Source organism: Artibeus jamaicensis, unplaced genomic scaffold, assembly GCF_021234435.1.
Source record: "Artibeus jamaicensis isolate MK-2021 breed Jamaican fruit bat unplaced genomic scaffold, CSHL_Jam_final contig_2259, whole genome shotgun sequence".
NCBI lineage: Eukaryota > Metazoa > Chordata > Mammalia > Chiroptera > Phyllostomidae > Artibeus > Artibeus jamaicensis.
This window is the reverse complement of record NW_026521468.1, coordinates 5,171,879-5,191,485: the sequence shown is the minus strand read 5'-3', so window position 1 is coordinate 5,191,485 and position 19,607 is coordinate 5,171,879. Positions and strand designations below refer to the sequence as shown.

The following is a 19,607-nucleotide window of genomic DNA, read 5'->3' as shown; positions in this document are numbered from 1 at the left end:
CCTCCACAGGGGAGGTACATAAAAACTTCCTGGCTGAGGTCTTTAGGAACTTACCTTACGTTTGCAAAAGAAGACATTTATTATTATTTTTTTAAAGATTTTATTTATTTTAGAGGGGAAGGGAAGGAGAGAGGGAGAGAAATATCAATGTATGGTTGCCTTTCTTTTGTCCCCTGCTGGGAACTGGCCTGCAGGAAACCGGCCTGCAACCCAGACATATGCCCTGACTGGGAATCGAACCGCGATCCTCTGGTTCGCAGGCTTGTGCTCAATCCACTGAGCTACACACAGCCAGGGCACATTTATTCTTTTAAAAACACCCACACACCACACAGAGGTCCCATGCCGGGCCGCCTGCCTCAGGAGCCCTCCAGCGAGCCCTCTTTGACGATGGCCCGAGCCAGGTTTCGTGCGAGAGACAGTCGCAGCATCTCCACCTTGGTGGCCTCTATGTCGTCATCCTGAGAGCAGAAAGGGGCAGCGTGAGGGACCGGAAGGGGTCCTCCTTTAAAGCTCCCAAGGGCTCACTCTCCAAAGGCAGATGCGGGTCATTCAACATTCAGCAACAGCTTCCGGCACAGTTCTCAATGTACCTGCTGAATGCGAAGGACCACAACAACCGATTAACGGGGGGTAAAAAAACAACCCAGAGGTCAGAACACTATAATCACCCCAGTTTTCCTTAAAAAGCACACGCGCCACAGTTCCAGGTTTGGAAGTAGTACAAGGGGCACTGAGTCTGAGGAGCCGGCGTCTGGGAGGAGGTGGGGGAGCCTTTTCTCCTCTCCACTGAACCAGCGGAGCCCCAGTCACCTGGAGCTGCAGGGGGTTGGGCTCTCCATGCACTGGTCTTCCTGAGGTCAGGTCCTCCAGACACCGCAGCAGCTCGTATGTTTGATCTGCTGAAAAAATCACCTAGGGGAGGGAGACGCTGTTTTGCTAAGCTGCCCCAGCCAAGGCCTACACTGGCTGGGCCTGGGCCCCGGTTCAGATGGCCTTCCCTGCATGGCCTTGAGGGGAGCGGCGGGGAGTGGAGTGTGCTTTGCACTTAAGTCCTCAGAGGGCAGAGCACCCCTACTCTCCCTCCCTGCGCCCTGGGCTGGGCATGGTCAGTAAGCAACTGCCTCATTCCGAATGAAACAGTTTTTCTTGTGCAGATACTAGATTTCCAGGGTGGGCACCATGGGGAGCCCCACCCAAGGAGGTGATGGATGCTGGCCACCTGTACCGGCTACAGAACGAAGCACTGTCAGGGACTACACACGCAGAGAAGAAAGCACTGTGGGCTCCACCTGTACCTGTTTCTGTTCCAAAAGGGGCAAGGCATCCGTTAGAAGTGTCATCCAGAAAGACCGGGGGGCAATCTGAGAAGTCATCAGTGACAGGAGAAGAGAAGCCGCGTCAACAAAACGCTTGTCCCCATACAGTCGGTGGAATTCACGATACTTTCCTATTGAGAAAAGCGCACTAGATCACCTCTGGCCCTAGACAAGGGAAGACAGGCTCCAGACCAGCCCCTCCACAGAGCAGAGATTGTTCCAAAGCTGCATCCAACCCAGGGACCAATGAGACCACAAATGGATTCAAAACACAGGCGTGGCTTTGAAGGGACTCCAATCAGCCAAACCCGGGAGCATGCAAGCATTAAAATAAGAATCGTGGGTTATGGCAAACTAACCCACGAGTCCATTACTGATGTAAATAAAAGCCACACGACACAGGGAAGGCCTTCCATAGGGTGGAATGCCAACGAAAACACAAGGATCGGGAGCCGGAAAATGGCAGTAGCTCCTGAAAGCAGCAGGTGAAAGTCTGATCAGGGATAAGACACTAAGCAATTCCAAAGTGTCTGCACGAGTCCTTAAGTCCAAGGGAAAGCCCGTGCTGCAGAGGAGACGTTGGCTGTACGCCACTTCCACCGCGTGAGCAAAGTGACCCCACCGAAAGGGTGCACCGCCTTGGGGGCCTTCCTGCCCCAAACACAGAACCTAAACCCGACCTCGAGGAAACATCGGACACGCCAGCACTCGGGGCGTTCTACAACAGCTGAACTGACTCTTCAAAATCCCAAGGTCAGGAAGCACCAGGAAAGACAGAGGCACTTAAAAACTGTGACAACAAAATTCGTGAACCTGCACGCCGGAAAGGACATCAGTGGGACAACTGCCATCAGCATGTGAACTGTGGGTTGGGCGAGACTATTGTACCGACACTGAACCCCGGGATTTTCACAGATGTGCTGATGGAAGGGAATATTCCCGGGAGACACATGCCCAAGTATTCGCGGAGAAAGGGGAATGGTGTCCCTGACTTCCTTCCAAACCGTTCCTGAAAACCCAGCTGACGGACAGTGACAAAACACATAAGGCAAAGTCTCATGATTTGGGTACAGCTTACAGTTCCCTGTTCCTTACGCAACTTCTGCAACTTTTCTCTAAGTCTGGAATTATTGGAAAATAAAATATTACTGAAAAATATGCATTGCAGAGCCTGGTGCACAGGGTTCTGTGGGCTTTGGAGTTTGGGCTTAACAGAAAGGGAACACTGGAGAAACCCAGAACGGCGCCTCCCATCTCCACAACCAACCTTTTGTGCCAGAGGGTCAGCCCGGAGAGACTCACCCAGGAACGTCAGCCGGTCGCTGAGCATCATGGCCGGCCCCAGGTTGTCAATGAGGTCCAAGTCGGAAAAGCAGCCCCGCTCGCAGTAATCCCTGAGGAACCTGAAACACAGGCCCGGAGATGAGAGCGGCACCCCAGGCCCCCTCCTCAGCCCCCTCACTCCCCGCCAGCCCCCGGGGAGCCAACCCTGGCTGAGCCCACCTGTCTGACACCAGCGTGGCAAAGGCAGCATCTTTGGCCCGAATGCTCCAAGACAGGGCAGAGCCCAGACGGTTGTTGCGGACAGCTTTCATGGCTAAGATCTTACAAATGCTGCGAACTTTGCAGGGGAAAAGAGCAGAGGCAAACCTGTCAGTCTGCATACAAACCACCCCATTCCTAGGTCCTGCTGGGCTGGCAGTGGCCTTCCCGCCTCCCCTCGGCTTCCCACAGCCCACCCCACGGGCCTCGAACACAGCCCGGTCAGTAGCCCCAGGAGCTTGGGTGTAAACGGCCGCCTCGTGACTGGTCACAGTTCTGACCCCCGACAGGACTGGCTTCGTGAGCTGATTCGATTTCAGGGGTGGCAGATAAGATACATACTGCTCCCCACACGTCAGCTCTTCCAGTACCTGCATCAGGTGCCTCTGGGAAGAGTGACTTGGGTTTTTTCGCTCAACAGTGAGAAGGGAAGGCCACACTTCATTCGCCATCTCCTCCCTGTTCTACCCACGCCACCTCTGGTCTTGCTTGCCCAGAGCCAGCCTTAGCTGGCAACCTGCTTGGGACAGGTAAACTCAAAGGTGACCCCAGCCCCAACTTCTTGGAGTAAATATGGGAGAAGTGGGTTGGACAACTCTGAAAACAGGCCACATGCTCCATTGCTTCTAGGTTCCCAAGGGTCCCTAGCTCTCCGCCCTCCCCAGTAACGTTCCTAGGCATCCACGGCCTGGCCTCTTTCCAGCCTAGCTCGCATGGCGTGAACGCAGAAGGCTGTGCCCAGAGGAGGGCCCGCTCACCTTGCTCGGTCATCTGCCGCTGCTCACAGATCCGCAGCACCTTCAGGGCTTTCTGCTCGGTGCTCAGAGGGATGCGCTCGATGTGCATCTCCAAGGACACGCGGCCCAGCTCAGGGCAATAGTCAAAGTAGTCCACCCCCAGCTGCCACAGGCTGCAAACAGGTTGGAGGGGAGCAGACCCGAGGGCCTGGTGAGTCCAGGTGCCGCCCAGGAGCCCTGGGCTGGCGCCCAAAAGGCCTCATCTCCGGGCCACCGCAGCACTCGGAACCAGACTGCAGCCGGCACAGTCCGACCTCCAACGGCACCCACACACTGAAGAGCACCCTGCTGTGACCCCTGGGGTGGCCCTACCTGTGATGAGCAAACAGTCCCGAGGCATATTCTAGCAGGAGGAACTCTCTCATGTTGGATCCGAAGCTGGAACAGAACGCACCGTGAGACCAAGACCCCTGGTCTGTCCCATTCGGGGCCCCTTCTGCAGCCCAACATCCCTTCTGGGAATTCCGCTCCCCCCCCCGCCAGGGCCTGGGGGGGGGGAGCATGGGTGTGGCCATGTGCACTCACTAGAGGTTGTGCGACTGGAGGAGTTTGCAGTGATCCAGCAGGTCGGTCAGATGGGCCACGAACCACCAGTTGCTCAGGGCGATGCTGCAGGTTCAGACAGCGAGGCAAGAAGGGAAGTTCGAGTGAGACGCCATGGCCCACACAAGTGGGGCATGAGCGGGAACCCCACCTGACCTTTGCTTAAAAAGAATGAGAGGGACAAAGAGAATGGAAGGGGCAGCGGTGAGCCAGAATCTGTGCGGGGCAGAGGGTGAGAGGTTTCTCCTAGCAACGTGGGGACTGATGCCAGGCGCCCAGGAGTTCAACCCCCAAAGCCGCAGCCCGTGATACGTGTCTATGGGGCGCGTCACAGTGAGATAAAACCCAGGGATCCAATCACACGCAGAGGACGTGGACACAGAATAGTGCACGAGACTGGTGGTTCCTGACGCCTGACGCAACATGGAATTTAGGAGCATCTGTTTGCATTTGAATGTGCTGATGTCTTCGACTGTATAGCTGTTGATATTAATTTTGTTAATATTAACTACGTACATGTGATTTCATTAAAAGCCATCTTGTATTTAGGTATCTATTAATGCTTTGTATAAAGAAACCATCTTTTGCCCCGGCTGGTGTGGCTCAGTGGATTGAGTGCAGGCCTGTGAACCAAAGGGTTGCCGGTTTGATTCCCACGCAGGGCACATGCCTGGGTTGCAGGCCAGGTCAGGCTCCCAGAAGGGTGTGGGCGAGAGGCAACCACACACTGATGTTTCTCTCTCTCTTTCTCTCTCCTTTCCCCTCTCTCTAAAAGTAAAATCTTAAAAAAACTAAAAATGAAAAGTCACCTCCTCGCATATACAGACATATGCGCGTCCCCACCCCTCCTGGAGTAAGTTCCATGCAGGAAATCGGCCACCAGACCGGTTATCCGAGCAGAGGACTGAAGCACAGGGAGCCTGCCACAGGAACTCGAGGGGAAGGGCCGTCCCGAGACCCAGGAGACAGCCAGGGGCGGCCAGGGTGGAGCACAGGCCTGGCGACCCCACTGCAGAATGGGGCCTGTGTGACTCGATCTTTGAGTGACGCAGAGGCCAGCTCGCTCAGGGACTTGTGATGGGAAGCCGCTGGGACGTTAAGCAAGAGAGTGACATGTTTTAAGACATAAAGACTTAAAGAGGTCTGCAGGAAGAAGACTAAGACGCCGGCAAGAAGGGACAGGGCATCTGGAAAAGGGCAGCGGTGACGGGCACGAGGGGCATGGGTCCCACGCCGCCGAGCCCGCCCGAAGACGGCGCTGGGGGCCGCGGCCCTACCTGCACTCCTTGATCACCTGGTGGATGTCGAACTCGAAGGCCGCCATCAGGATGTTGTCCAGGGGCTCTGGGCTGCTCTCACCTCCCAGAAACAGGTCGAGGCTGGACTGCGGAGAGGTGGGGGCCGCTCAGTCTCTGGATGGGAGCAGAGACTCGAGGGGCTGGCAGGGCTGCCACAGAGGGAGCCCCAGGGACAGGCGACGGGGTCCTTCACAAAGGGCCAAAGGGACGCCCCTTCCGGTTCTCCATGGAGGCTCAACTCAGCGGGGCCACACACTGAAAACGACCCCGTGGGGGGCAGAGCCCAGGACTCCCACTCCCCGCCCCCAGCTCCGGCTCACCTGGGCATAGAAGTGCAGGTCAATGGGTTTCACTGTGGGGTGAGAGTACAGGAGCCGGGTCACTAGGAAGTGGTACCAGTTACTCAGAAGCTCCTTCTGCTCCAACAAGGCGGCTTCATCTCCCAGCATGATCTGAGGACCGGGACGTGTGCCATGAATGCCGTGGGCGCACCTGGGCCGAACCCCCCGCCCTGCCCCCGGCAGAGAACAGATGGTCCCGGAGGACCACGTTTCCGCCACCACTGGACTGCACGCCATGGGTTGTGGGGGAAGCCTTCCCGGTCCCCGGCCCACACTCCTTCCCACACCTTGCAGAGAGACTCCAGCTGCGGGCTGGAAGCAAACGTGCCGTCCTGGAGGTGCCGCTCGCACTCCTCGTGCCAGTGCTGCCACCTGAGCTCCAGCTCCGTCAGCGTCTGCGTGTTTCCAGGCTGCGGGAGAGACTCGGTGAGACGCCAGCGCCGCACAAACCCCGAGTGCTTCCCAAATGGACCCGTTTCTCCTGAGGCAGCCGAGCACGCTGCTCCCACGTACACTGAGAATGGGCATCGTCCTCATCAGGTCCCCCAGGACGCGGCACACGCCTGCGGAGGCGGGGCTGGCGTCGGCTTCCTTGGAGAGCATCTGTCGGGCTTCGTCCAGCCGGCCCTGCAGCACCAAGATGGTCACCTGCGGGGGCACCCGAGCACGTGAGTGTTTGCCTGGAAGCCAACCCCTCAACCCCGCACCGTGGCTTCCTAACCCCGGGGAAGCGCGGGTGGGAGGGTAGGTGGTTCCCACCCTCCAGAGACGACCTCGCTCCTCCAGTCTCAAACTGACACTGCAACCCATGGTAGGTTGTGACCAACTTTAAAAAAAAAATGAAATAGAAAATAGCAAAGTGAATCAAATAAATTATTGGTTTGTAAAAGTTTCAAATACACACTTGATATAAATGCAGACGACCCTCTTTTTTTGCTTATTTTTAAAGAGGGGGAAGGGAAGGAGAGAAACATCGCTGGTTGCCTTTTGCACAAAACCCGGCCTGCCATCCAGGCATGTGCTCTAACCAGGAATCGAACTGACGACCTTCTGGGTTGAAGGCTGGGGCTCAATCCTCTTTGTTTAGAGTCCACATCTGTAAATTTGCCTACTTGCTAAAATGTATCTGCACCCCCAAAGCCATTGTTTGAGGTGCCATCCCCGCACTTGTAGGCACGTGCAGAGCTGCAAAGGCTAGTCGGCAGGCGTGCACGCGCCCAGCTGAGCAAGGCAGTGCCGTCTCCCTGGACCAGCTCTCACACTCAACAGAGTCTGTTTTGCAATCTGTGTAGCGCCAACTGTTTTGCTGGGTAACTCAGCTGGTTAGACTGTTGTCCTGATGCACCAAGGTTGCAGGTTCGATCCCCGGTCAGGACACACACAAGAATCAACCAGTGAATGCAGAGATAAGTGGAACATCGGATGGCCGTGGGTCTCTCAGTCTCCCCCTTCCTCTCTCTACAGTCAACGTTTTAAAAAATGACTAAAACAGGAGCTCTTCACTATATCTAGTAGATATAGTAATATCTTTACGGCCAACTAATTTACACACAACTATGCCCACGAACCAATTTAGTCAGGACAGCCCCAAGGGGAGGCGTTGCTGTCGCCCTTGCACCAGCGAGGAAACCGAGGGCCATGAAGTAACTCACGCCCCGGCGGCGGGGAAGAGGCAGAGCTGGGCGTGATCTGGGCGGCGGCCCCCGCAGGCCCCAGTGCGCCGTCCCTCCAAAAGCTGGAGTGGGGGGGGGGGCAGCGCCGGAGGAACCCCTCCCCCCGGCCCTGCACCTCCCTGCCCTTCGCTCCCCGACCCTCCCTCTGGCTCCCACCGCTCCTGGTTCACGGGGCCCCTTGCCACTGCTCGTCTAGGACACAGGCCTCTCTGTCTGAACCACCTTCTCCTCCCTCTGCACGGGCGCCCTGGCCTCCGTCAGGGCCCCGCTCATGGGCTGGGACCCCGACTCTCACGCTCCCAACTCCCCCCTCGCTTTACTTCTCTCCACAGGACTCCACCACGAGACACGCCACACGCTTCCCGTTTCCACCTCGACTTCCTGCCTCTGTGCAGGATGTAAGCTTCTCCATAAAGAAGGGCCTGACCCACTTCAGTGGTGGGTGTTCTCCCAGTGCCTTGCAAAGAGGAGCCCTGAATAAAATCTCAGTGAGGGGATGAAGTGGGACTCCAACTCCGGGCCCGGTACCCCCTGGGCAGAGGCTCGCCCCTGCCCTGCACAGGTCTCGGGACCAAAGGGCCCCGAGAGCCTCAGAGGCGACACCTCTCAACCTGAATTCCAGGCTTTGTAAGCCTCCCCAGCCTTCCGCTAATCCGGTCACTGGGCAGCCCCCGCCCTGCTCCCTCCCACCTGGGTCAGCGGAGGTGAGTGGGAACAGCGCCCCCCTCACACCGGGGGGTGTGCACAGGGACCCCTGGCACACGAGATGACTTCCAAACCGACACTCCAAATGACTCTGGGACCATCAGTCGTTTTCCCCAACAGCTTAACTTAGTTGTAATTCACACACTATAAACATTCGCCTATTCACGGGCCCAATTGCAACGAGCTTTAGTGAGTTTGCTGAGTTGTGCACCGTCACAATCATTTTAGCGCATTTCTCAAAACCACCCCTCAAGGTCGTTTCCACTGACCGCTGCCATTTCTCCTCTCCTTTAGGTCCACAAAGAAACTGATTTCCCTTCTGGCTGGAAAGCCCACCGCAAATTACTTTTCTTACGTGGTAACTGGGTTCTAAACTAGCATGTTTCCCTGAAAGACGCAGAGAGCGGCCGAGCGCCCGCAGGCCCGTGAGCAACCGCAGGCCCACCCGGGGCATGGGGAAGGCAGAACGTGAAGTGTGGGGCAGGGAGGCCCGGCCTACGCAGGGTCCTTACCAACTTCCAGAAGCTCTCGTGTTTGCTTGGACTCTCGCTGCCCAGAACATCCGCCAACACGCTGTCCACCTCGCACACGTGCAGCCGGACCCAGTCGAGGAGGTGGAGGAGGAGCGGGCCGGCTGGGGGAGGAGAGTGAAGCCGTCACACACGAAAGCTCAGCTTCACGGGCAGCACACTGCCCTTCCCCACAGACGGACAAGCTCCGCAGGAAGTGGTTTCTCCCTCCGAAGTGAGCACACGTGTGGCCCTGAACGAAGGCCTGACTGGCAAAGGGGCCCGGATCCTGGATGTGTCTGAACAAGAGCCCAGGCCCCGCCCAGGCCTCACTGCCCACGACCCACCTCAGGCTCTTCACACTGTTCAGTGCTCAGCGGCCACAGAACAAGGGTCATTTCGGAGCTGGCGCTGTTAGGTGCTATGCACGCAGTGACAGATAGTGACAGCCCCCCAAAATCTACTGGAGAGACAGGCGCACGAACAGCTGATTTTATCTCGGGCCGCTCGGTACTTTAGAAGGGGAATGAATGACAGAGTTCTCCAGGCGACTTCGCCTCCCACAGCCTGACCCCTCCTCACATGCCCCTTTTGTTTATGTTAGAGAGAGAAAAAGGGAGGGAGAGGGGGGAGGACATAAGAAACACAGACGTGCCGTTCCACTCATCCGTGTGCGCACTGGTTGCTTCTTGTGTGCACCCGGACTGGGGATGGAACTCACGACCCCAGCAGACCAGGACGACGCTGTACCCCGCTGGGCTACCCAGATGGGGTTCTCTCTCTCTCTTTCTCTTTCTTTAACCACAGAAGCCTACTGTCTCACACTTCTGGGGGCCAGTGGTCTGACATCAAGGTGTCGGCAGAGCTAGTTCCCTTGCAGGCTGTGAGGAAGAATCTGTGCCCAGCCTCTCCAAAAACTTGCTGGAACTTGACCGGTCGAGGATACAAACGTCAATGACCACGCACTATTTCCATATGTTTTCATGGTATTTTTCAAGAGTCATCTGCCTAACACTCTGGGTTTCTGGAAGGCATTCTACCTGAGTCTCTCACAGCACCTGACAAAGTGACAGGCCCCTCTGGATGTCACGCCATGCGTTCTGATGGCTGTGCTAATGTAGGGAGCACTCTGGGCAACAAGACACCACGGCGCACAGGAAAGACAGAGGAAGAGTGGGGATACCTGTGTCTCGGGGACAGAGGGCCAGCGCTCACCTGGGGCCACTTCAATGAAGAGAATCTCGCAGAGGTTCCAGATGAGCTCCATGGCCGACAGGATGGAAATCTACGGAGGGAACAGAGAAGGCGTTTGGCTGAGAACGGCCCCCGACCTCCTCGCACGACAAAGGAACACGGCAGACAGAGGAACAGAATCCCATGGAGGTCAACAGGCACCGAGCATCTAGGCAAGGGCAGCGCTTCCTGCAGCCAGCAAGAGAATTTTAGGGGATGGGCACGAACTAACCATCTTTACTTTAATGGTGGAGGTCCTAGTTTAATGTGCATTAGAAAAAATAACTAGCGCATCGCCCCCATGGTCTTGATGAATATTATGGTTTACTTAAGTAATAGAGGAGAGAGGATATAATAAGAAATATTGGATAAGCAAAAACTGTGAGGTTGGTATTCAAGGGAATGGAGTTTAGGAAAGTCTATGAAAAGGCAAACCCAACACAAAACCCCAAAATAACCCTCCCTTTAAGAGAAGTGCTCCCTTCCCCGCCATCTCACGCGCGCACACACACAAAACAGCTTTCTCAGGAGGGAAAACACAGCTTTGTGAACTTCAGAGACTGTGCGTAGGTCCCCCAACCCTTGACACTGAGTTTGAACAGTGTCAAGATTCTACCACAAGTGCAACACAGGGCCCACAGTCCTTAAGACTGTGACAGCCGTCCAGGGCGCTGGGTGGGTGCTGGGCCTGTCGGGGGCCACCTAGTACCTTAAATAAGTCCCTAACCAGTCCGCTGCACACCTGAAACTGATGGAAAAGAACACTGGCTGTCAATTGTAATTGAAAAATAAAAGTACTTAAGACTACCAAAGACAGAATTCTCTAAGTCCTCGCCCAGCTCCAACTAAAGTACAAGAACTCGCGTCTTGGTAAAGTTCGGGTTTCACGAGTTGAGCACAATGTATGCGGTTCCGAATGCTCAGCTCTCCACGCCAGGTGACGCGGTGTGGCTAGGGCTTACGTTTCTGAAAATGTGTTTATCAAGGACATATTTTGTTTCAATAAGCTAGGCCTTAAAGGGGCACCAGGAAGTTTAAGACGACCCTTACTACCCCAAAGAGTTGCCTGTGTACCTGGAAAGAATAGAGAGTTCTGCAAAAAAGAGCAATTGCAAAAGGCCCAGGAGGGTGCCGTGGTCGTAGAACGTCATAACAGCACCAGCCACGACTAAGGCAGACAGACGCCTCACCTGGCTGCTGAACTGGTGGCCGCTGGCTGGATCTTTAGCAGCAACTAACAAAACACAAAACATTTTAAATGAGCAATGGAACTTCCAGTCTTATCGTTGTAACTTCACATAACAGATTCTGTGGCTTGTACCTTTGTTTCTTCTAAGGGCCAGTCGTTTTCCCCATAGATTTTTTTTAAAAAATGGCTTGAGATCAATGAGTCTCAAACCAAGACCCTGAAGTTAAAAGCAGCCACATGTAACTGCTACACAGCAAACAGAGAGACTGCCAAGTCACACAGGACTACCTGGCACCCAGGAGTCACACAGCTGCCAGGATTATGGGGACAAGGTCAAAGACCTGAGGATGCAAATTTGGAAGATCCTTCCTGTGGCCCTTTCCCCTGACACCACCTGCCAACTCTGTACGTTCTGTCTCGAAGAGCACACGCTCAGGACGACTGACGAAAAATTAAGACAGGAAAGAGCTTCCAACTGGAACGTCAGTCAGGCTTTATCTTGTAGTATCTGTCCCCAGACAAACACTTCGATTACTGTGACACGCACCCAGACACACAATCCTTACTTGCAACCTGGTGCATCTCCTCCATGCACGCTCTGATGACTGAGCGGTAGTTTTTACTAACTCGGACCAATCTGCAGAAATGAAATGACACAAGAGATGAGCCTGAAACACCGTGCTGGGGACAGAGCGTTAGAGTAAGTAGGTGGCAGGAGCTGCCGAAAGACAGAAGCCAAACGGAAAGGGCTTCTAATGGCCAAAGCAGGAAAAGTTGAGCAACAGAATAAATACAATATAATACTTAGAATAAAATAACTATCCACAAGTCCACACTGACATTAATTATTACAGATGAAACCTACTGATGGACTCTAAAATCAGTGGTTGAAAATTTGAAAAGTCAGATTTGCATAGTCTTTTTTAAAAAAGATTTATTTTTAGAGAGGGGAAGGGAGGGAGAAAGAGAAGGAGAGAAACATCACTGTGTGGTTGCCTCTCACGCACCCCCCACTGGGGACCTGGCCCGCAACCCAGGCATGTGCCCTGCCTGGGAATCAAACCAGCAACCCTTTGGTTCGCAGGCCGGCACTCGATCCACTGAGCTACACCAGCCAGGGGAGAATATGTGTGATCTTAAAATGTACATCATAAAACTGTTTTCCCTGCAACTTATATTTTCTCATTTATTTCCATCATCAAACTAAAGATCCACTCTCACTGAAAATTCTCATTTTTATATTTATTTCAAAATGTACCAATAGTGGGACCTTATTCAATGACTCTCAGGTGCTTATTTGGCCTAAATTTTCTCTGGAGAGTAAACAAGGAGGAATGTAAACAAAGAAAACTTCCTAAGCCAGCAAGTCAAACAACACCATACACACACAACCTGAAAGACACCTCCACCACTTCCGCTGCCCAGCGCTGACGCTGCCCAGAGGGGCCAGGCGTCCCTCGCTGCTCCGGGAGATCCATCCACCGTACAGAAGGGCAAGAGCACGTTTCATCTTGGCTTTTCACAACTGAGTTGTGACTTCAACACCTGGTAACAGCCTACTTACTGAGCTTTTCTGGATTTTCCAGTTAAGTCCTCTTCAATTCTCTGAAGGCCCACAAAGATTCCATGGGATTCATTGAAGAGTTTTCTCAAGATTTGAGAGTAAACGTCTATATCCTTCCGGATGATAAAGATAAAGGGGCAGCCTGGCACTGTCTCTGATTTTCCTGAAACAAAGTTGAAAAAAATATTTACATCACAATCACCTTTACAAAAGAACCCACTATAAAACTCTGATTACAAAAGCTTTAGCTTTTTGCTACTGATTCCATTTATTTAAAATGATATAAATGATCATTTATCAATTAGACACAGGATTTTTAAAAAAATGTTTATTCTGCCTTAACACCTCGACTTACTAGCATATTCTGAAACTACCTTTCACTTCCATCAATTGAACTCTACTGGAGAAAAGTATATTAACTTCATATTGGCGTATGTAAAACTTGATAAATAAGATAAACCTACAGCCAAAGTTTTATATAAACTCAACGTCAAGTAAATGTTTTTTAACATTTCTTTTCACTGCCATTACCCCTAAAATAAAAAAATCAAGAATTAACTGGCTCTGGCCCTGGCTGAAGTGGCTCAGTGGATTGAGCACCAGCTTGTGAACTGGAAGGTCCCAGGTTTGATTCCCAATCAGGACACATGCCTGGGTTGAGGGCCAGGTCCCCAGTTGCATGTGTGAGAGAGGCAACTGATCATTGTTTCTCTCCCTCGCTTTCTCCCTCCCTGCCCCTCTCTCTAAATATAAAGAAATAAAATCTTAAAAAAAAAAAAGAACGAACTGGTTCTGACCCGGTAGTCCAGTTGGTTAGAGCATCATCCCGACACACCAAGGTTGTGGATGAACCCGGTCAGGACACATACAACAATCAACTAATGAACGCATCAATAAGTGGAACAACAAATCAACTTTTCTCCTTCTCTCCCTCCTCTCTGAAAATCAATAAAAAAAAAGAATTAACTAAAATATTTTGCAGTAGCGATGAAAAGTATCTATAATAAATTATATACTACAAACTTGTAAAAGTTTTGTTTAAAAGATTTTCTTCTTAGAGAGCGGAAGGGAGAAAGAAAGAGGGGAGAGAAACATTGATGTGCAAGAGAAATATCAACCAGTTGCCTCTTGCATGCTCACAACCAGGGACCTGCCCCACAATCCAGGCATATGCCCTGACCAGGAATCAAACCAGTGATGTTTCAGTTTGCAGGACAAGGACCAACCCACTGAGCAATACCAGTCAGGGTAAAATTTCTTGTATAACAGCTTCTCAAACAAGCTGTGGTAATGTGCAATGGCTTGTCCTAATGTGATTTCAACAGATAAAAACAAACAGGAAAAAAAAAAAAAAAACCCCACGTGTTGGCCCTGACAGGTGTGGCTCAGATGCTTGGGTGCAGTTCTGCAAAGCAAAAGGTCACCGGTTCAATTCCCAGTCAGGCCACATGCCTGGGTTGCAGGGGAGGTGCACATGTGAGTGGCAGCCAACTGAGGGTTCTCTCCCTCTCTTTCTCCTCCCTTCCCCTCTCTCTAATACACATGTAAAAATTTTAAAACAATTGCATAAACTGCACACTGTAATTTGCCAAAATTATGAGACTTCCATTAGCTCAACCTGCTCTTTATAAAAGAGGAAAACCTGTTCTTTAAAGAACATGTCAAAGATGTGTAAGAAAATCTCTTCAACAGTTCCTGAGGCTTCACTCTGGAAAAGGAGAAAGCAACATCGCATGTCAAGATCTCTGGTTTATCTTGCTACTAGTGGGAGTCTGTATCCAAAGGGAAAGATCACGTCCGACACCTGATGGAGCTTTCAGAACAAAGCCAAGGATCACTTCACTCTAAGTCACTTCACTCTCCAGCCCATTTGCGCTGTGCAGCAACAGCCTCCAGAATTCAACTGAGTCCACAGTGGTGACATAAAGGGAAAGGCTATGAGATCTGCGAATTTTCACAAAAAGGGGGCTGCTGTAGAGGGAACTGAGTCACTCAGGACAAAAAGAGGGATAGGCCTGAAGCTTTTTTAAATAGGTTTTTGCAGGGGGGCAAGGGAAAGAGAGAAACACTGATTTGTTGTTCCACTTACTTATGCATCCTTTGGTTTTCCTGTATGCAAGGGATCAAATGTGCAACCTTGACATATTGGGGCAACACTCTGACTGACCTAACTGGCCCAGGCTGAAGTTTTTAAATATAAAGAAAAATTTTCCCATCTGAAACTAATACAAAATAATATTGACTCTAAGCTCTAATTAAAAATAAACAAGATGGAATAATTCTCGCCCTCCTGCAATAACCCTCCCAAACCCCCACTCTAAAGCATCTAGGATTAAAAGAAATTCTCTAAAAAAGAAAACTCTTCTTTATTTTTTTTAATCCTCACCTGAGAATAATTTTTCCTTGCTTTTAGAGACAGAGGGAGGAAGGGGGAGAGAGAAACATTGATCGGCTACCTTCTTCTATGTGCCCTACTGTGGGCTGAACCTATAACCTGGGTATGTGCCCTGAGTGGAATCGAACCCACAACCTTTCAGTCTATGGACGATGCTCCAACCAACTGAGCCACCTGGCCAGGGCTGAAAATTCTACTTTAACACCAGGAAGTCTACTGTCAAACTTTTTAAATCCTGGACTCAGAATCTGTCAGATATCATAGGTCAATGAAACTCTTGAACAGCTAAAGTTTTAAAAATGAAAATGGTCCAAAGTAAGTTCAACTGTATCATGCCTCAGCTAGTCAAACCTGAGAGAATAAAGAGAAAAAAACAATGAAACGTGCCACAACTCACAATCTGGAAGAAACAAGAACACCAACTACCTTTTTTGCTGAAGGAGGTTTCACACACCAGCAGCTCCCCTGGACCCCAGTCAAAGCACATTTGCTTCTTCTTGGAATTCACTCCTGGAATCAACTAGTACAAAATAAGGCACAGAAACTGTTACTCTTACTAAAGGCTTTGCTTTCAAATGATCTGCAAGTATTGTACAAGCCTAGAGGTCAGTGCTCACGCGTGTTCAGAGCTGGTCTATATTCACAGCTGAAGCTGGTTCAGATCAGCCCCGTCCACTGGACCCTGAACAAGCGAGTAAGTTTGTTGGGCACCTCAACCCAGCCTGCCACTTCTCAAATGTTGGTACAAAGGAAAGCTACGCCCTGATCAATTATTATATAGTGATTGGGTGACCTGTAGTTTAGAAAAAGGGAAGCTAATAAAGAAGGAATTGCACTGTCACTCACTAAAAGAACAGACCTCCAACCCCACGGTTCCTATGCCATCTCTTCAAAAATGCCACTTGGGTTTTCTCAGAACATCCCTTTCAGCTTCAACTTCATACCGCCAAAGCCCAATGCACACCTTTATGGAGGATCTAGCCTTTAGAGGTATAACCATAACATCCAGCCAAAAAAAAAAAGACCTTTTTTTTTTTTTTAAAGAACTCTTAAGGCTCACCCCCCAAACTCATACCACTCCCTCACTGGGACAAAGCCTTCTCTTCTCCACTGGCAGGAGTAACCCTTGATCTTCCTCTTTCCCTCACCACCTACGTCTATCTATCCACCTACAACCTGTTCTACTCCGAAATGAGCCTGAATCCGACCACTTACCCCTTCTACCAGTCTAACCCAAGCCACCATCAACTCTCGTTTGGACCACCAAAGAGACTTTCTCAGTGGCTGACATGATTCTCCTCCGTGGTTACTATGTGCCCCATAAAATAGACGAAAGCCCACAAGTGCAAGGGCCTCCAGGATTCTCATTTACTGCCTAGAAATGATCCTGGCACAAAGTTGGCACTTGAAAATTCTTTTTGGCAGACAATGATTTTGGCTGGCGATAGTCTGGTCTAAAGGCAAGTGCGGTCTTAAGGCAAGTGCGTTCAGTTCTTAGGAAGGACTAATGCAGTCATTCAATAATGAAGCAAGAAGCCCCAATTCTTCTCAGTCCGGGCGCGCTCATTAAAAGCATCAGCCCAACGGGAAAAGCGAGGGAAGCAAAAAGGTGGGAAGAGAAGGCGGGGAGAGGGACGGAGTGAGGCCTGTGGGACTACCTACGTTGAGTATACGAAGGAGCAGTATACAAACCCAGCGACCACTGCCACTCTAATACTACCACCTAGTTAATGGAACCCCCCGGCAGTGGCAAATGAGCCGAAGGAAGAGGACGGGCGCCTCGCAGGGGACAGGGAGTTAGACAATCCTGCAGTAATGAAGCAGACTCAATCCTAGGACTACGAGGGCAAGTAAGGCGTTTTGGAGTGCCCTTACAGTGACTACCGGCTCGCCATCAAGCTCCTCCATAGCGCTGCGCCCAAGCCGTCTGGAGTTCACAAGGCCCCAAAGCTTGCGGCTCAGACCTCCCGCTCAGAGCCAGCAGCGACAGAGGACCCCTCCCGAGCGCCTCGTGCACTGCCTGCAGACCCGAATCCCCAATACTGCAAAGGTCTCTCCTCTCTGCCACGACCACCCCTCTGAAGCAGTCTACACGTCTTCTTCCTTCCGGGCCTCGACAACACGTCAGGAAGGACAGCAGTATGTCCAAGGAGTAACCCTTCTGCCAGGTCAGGCGCCACTATCGACAGCCCCGCGCCGGACAAGGAGAAGGCCCCCGGAGACGGCGGGTGCAGTTACTGCGTGTCTGCGCGTGCGCTGGCTGAGGACTGGGCAAAGACGCTCAAGCGTGCGAGCAACCGTCTCTCGTCGCTTTGGAATTATCCGCCCCTTCATGTTAACGTCGTTGCAGCCACTTCTGTAAGCGATGTCCAGGGCAAGGGATCCCTTTGTCCCTGTTGGCCTATCAGTTCGTGTACGAAGGCAGTCGCTCCCAACCCTTACCCCAACACCTCCAAGAGCAGGCGGGAAAATTGATGGAGCTGAAACTGTGAAATCCAGACCGCTGGACTTGGTTAATTAAATCAATAGCAGTAACTGGTTCGTTACCTCACCAACGAAAAGCAGGGGCGGGGAGGGGAGGGAATCCTGGGTCATGTTTACGGAAAACTCGTGCCCTAGTATTATAAAGGAGTTACTTATTTTGTCAGTGCCACATTCACAGATGCGTATACAAGGAAGAGAATAGTACGGGTTGTAAATTCCCGAATAAGCCACTTTTTCTTTTTAAGCCACTTTTTTTTTTTTTAACGTACTGGAGATAATTGAAAGTTTAAGAGTAAGCCTTAAGCCCTGGCTGGTGTAGCTCAGTGGATTGAGCAGGGGCCTGCGAACCAAAGAACCGGGGTTGGATTCCTAGTCAGGTCACATGCCTGGGTTGAAGGCCAGTGCCCAGCAGGGGACCCACGAGAGGCAACCATACATTGATACTTCTCTTCCTCTCCCCTTCCCCTCTAAAGATAAAATCTTTTAAAAAAGAGTTAATAGAAATCGTGCTTGATTTCCTTCAACTAGAGAACAGAATGAGTAGAAGCAAAGAAATATAACAGGATAAAGACCAAAAGGAGTCCTGGCCAGGTAGCTCAGTAAGACCTTCGACCCAATACATGAAGATTGCCAGTTCAATCCCCAGTCAGGGCACATAAAATGGTCAATGCATGATGGATGGAACAACAAATCCTGCCTCTCTTCCCCCTCCCTCTCTCTCGCTCTCAAATCAACAAATAAAAAAGAAAAACCAAAATGGAAAATCAGCCCTGGCTGGCGTAGCTCAGTGGATTGAGCGCGGGCCTGTGAACCAGAGTATCGCGGTTCGATTCCCAGTCAGGGCACATGCCTGGGTTGCAGGCCAGTTCCCAGCAGGGGACTCAAGAGAGGCAACCACACATTGATGTTTCTCTCCCACTCTTTCTCCTTCCCTTCCCCTCTCTCTAAATAAATAAAATATTTTGTAAAAAAATGGAAAATCATTCTTCTCAAGAGATCTGAGAAAAAATAATTCGAATGAAAAAGGATGTAGAAAATTTCTTGATATTTTAAGATTCACAATGATATTTGGAGACAATAGATGTACTGAAATGGTCTGACCTGGATGTAGGTGATACTGGGAAAAGTTTTGGCAATTTTCATTGCTCTTAGAACACTCTTTAACAGCAACTTGACATTATTTGCATGCATTCATGAGTAGATGAAAAAAGAACAGCTAACACCGCTATTATTAGTCTATAGAGATCTTTTTCTTCCGTCCAGTTCATCTCAATAAACTTCCAAGAAGGGAGTTTCCATGAAATAGTTTATTAATCCTCTTTTTTAAAACAATGCTAAAGGAATCCCAAGTTCCTTTGGGATTGTTAAACAAATGGCATAATCAGCCTACAAATCTCCCCTCTTCTCCACAATCTCCTCCTCTCCCTCTCTCACCCCCCTCCCCTCCTCTAGTTTGGTTGTTTAACTCTGGGGTTCCTGTATCTACTCTGGAGAGTCTTCGATTATGCAGGTGACACTTCCACATGAGATACATCGGAACACTAGGAAGATTTAAAAAGTAAAATATTTCTGGAATCAAATGAAAATCACCTAAAACAAAACATACCTATTGCTCAACAGTCCAACCAGAAATCTCTTCATCGCTCCAAAGTCAAGCAGTCATTCTCAGACCAAGCCAGAGGAAGTGTGCTGGCAATATGGCTTCTGTAAGGGGCTGAGGGGATGCATTTAAGGTATCCTAGTAATGCTCCCCAGCCTACAGACAGATAAACACATAATCATTGCAAGAAATGCAATAATTTTGGAAAACAGAAACCAAGTATCAAGAGCCACACTGATATTTATGCACTTTGACCCAATAAACCTCCCTTGAAATTTTATTTCAAATAATTTCAAATCACAAAAGGTATGTGAATTTTGATAAGTGACTTATATCTTACCAAAATATATATATTATATATACATGACAAGAACAAAAATTTCTCCCCCCCTGCCATGCTATTGAAATTTGGAGC

At 50.8% G+C, this 19,607-nt stretch overlaps 1 protein-coding gene and 1 long non-coding RNA gene across 2 annotated transcripts; one reads left to right on the top strand and one right to left on the bottom strand.

Annotated features, from left to right (window-relative positions):
• Positions 1-91: 91 nt before the first annotated feature.
• NUP85 (nucleoporin 85) lies at positions 92-17,098 on the bottom strand. Its single transcript, XM_037157980.2, has 19 exons — positions 16,984-17,098; positions 15,535-15,628; positions 12,714-12,876; positions 11,716-11,786; positions 11,151-11,194; positions 9,943-10,012; positions 8,731-8,852; positions 6,354-6,488; positions 6,128-6,250; positions 5,820-5,951; positions 5,479-5,585; positions 4,184-4,267; positions 3,971-4,036; positions 3,620-3,771; positions 2,823-2,940; positions 2,622-2,722; positions 1,299-1,450; positions 814-915; positions 92-461 (listed from the first exon to the last, which is right to left on the bottom strand). Exons 1-19 carry the CDS (start codon positions 17,014-17,016, stop codon positions 360-362), a joined length of 1,971 nt encoding a protein of 656 aa, XP_037013875.1. The 5' UTR covers positions 17,017-17,098; the 3' UTR covers positions 92-359.
• LOC119058634 (uncharacterized) lies at positions 6,440-8,735 on the top strand. The gene is made up of 3 exons (XR_005084279.2): positions 6,440-6,508; positions 7,846-7,951; positions 8,513-8,735. It is a non-coding gene; the product is annotated as an uncharacterized LOC119058634 (long non-coding RNA).
• Positions 17,099-19,607: the final 2,509 nt, after the last annotated feature.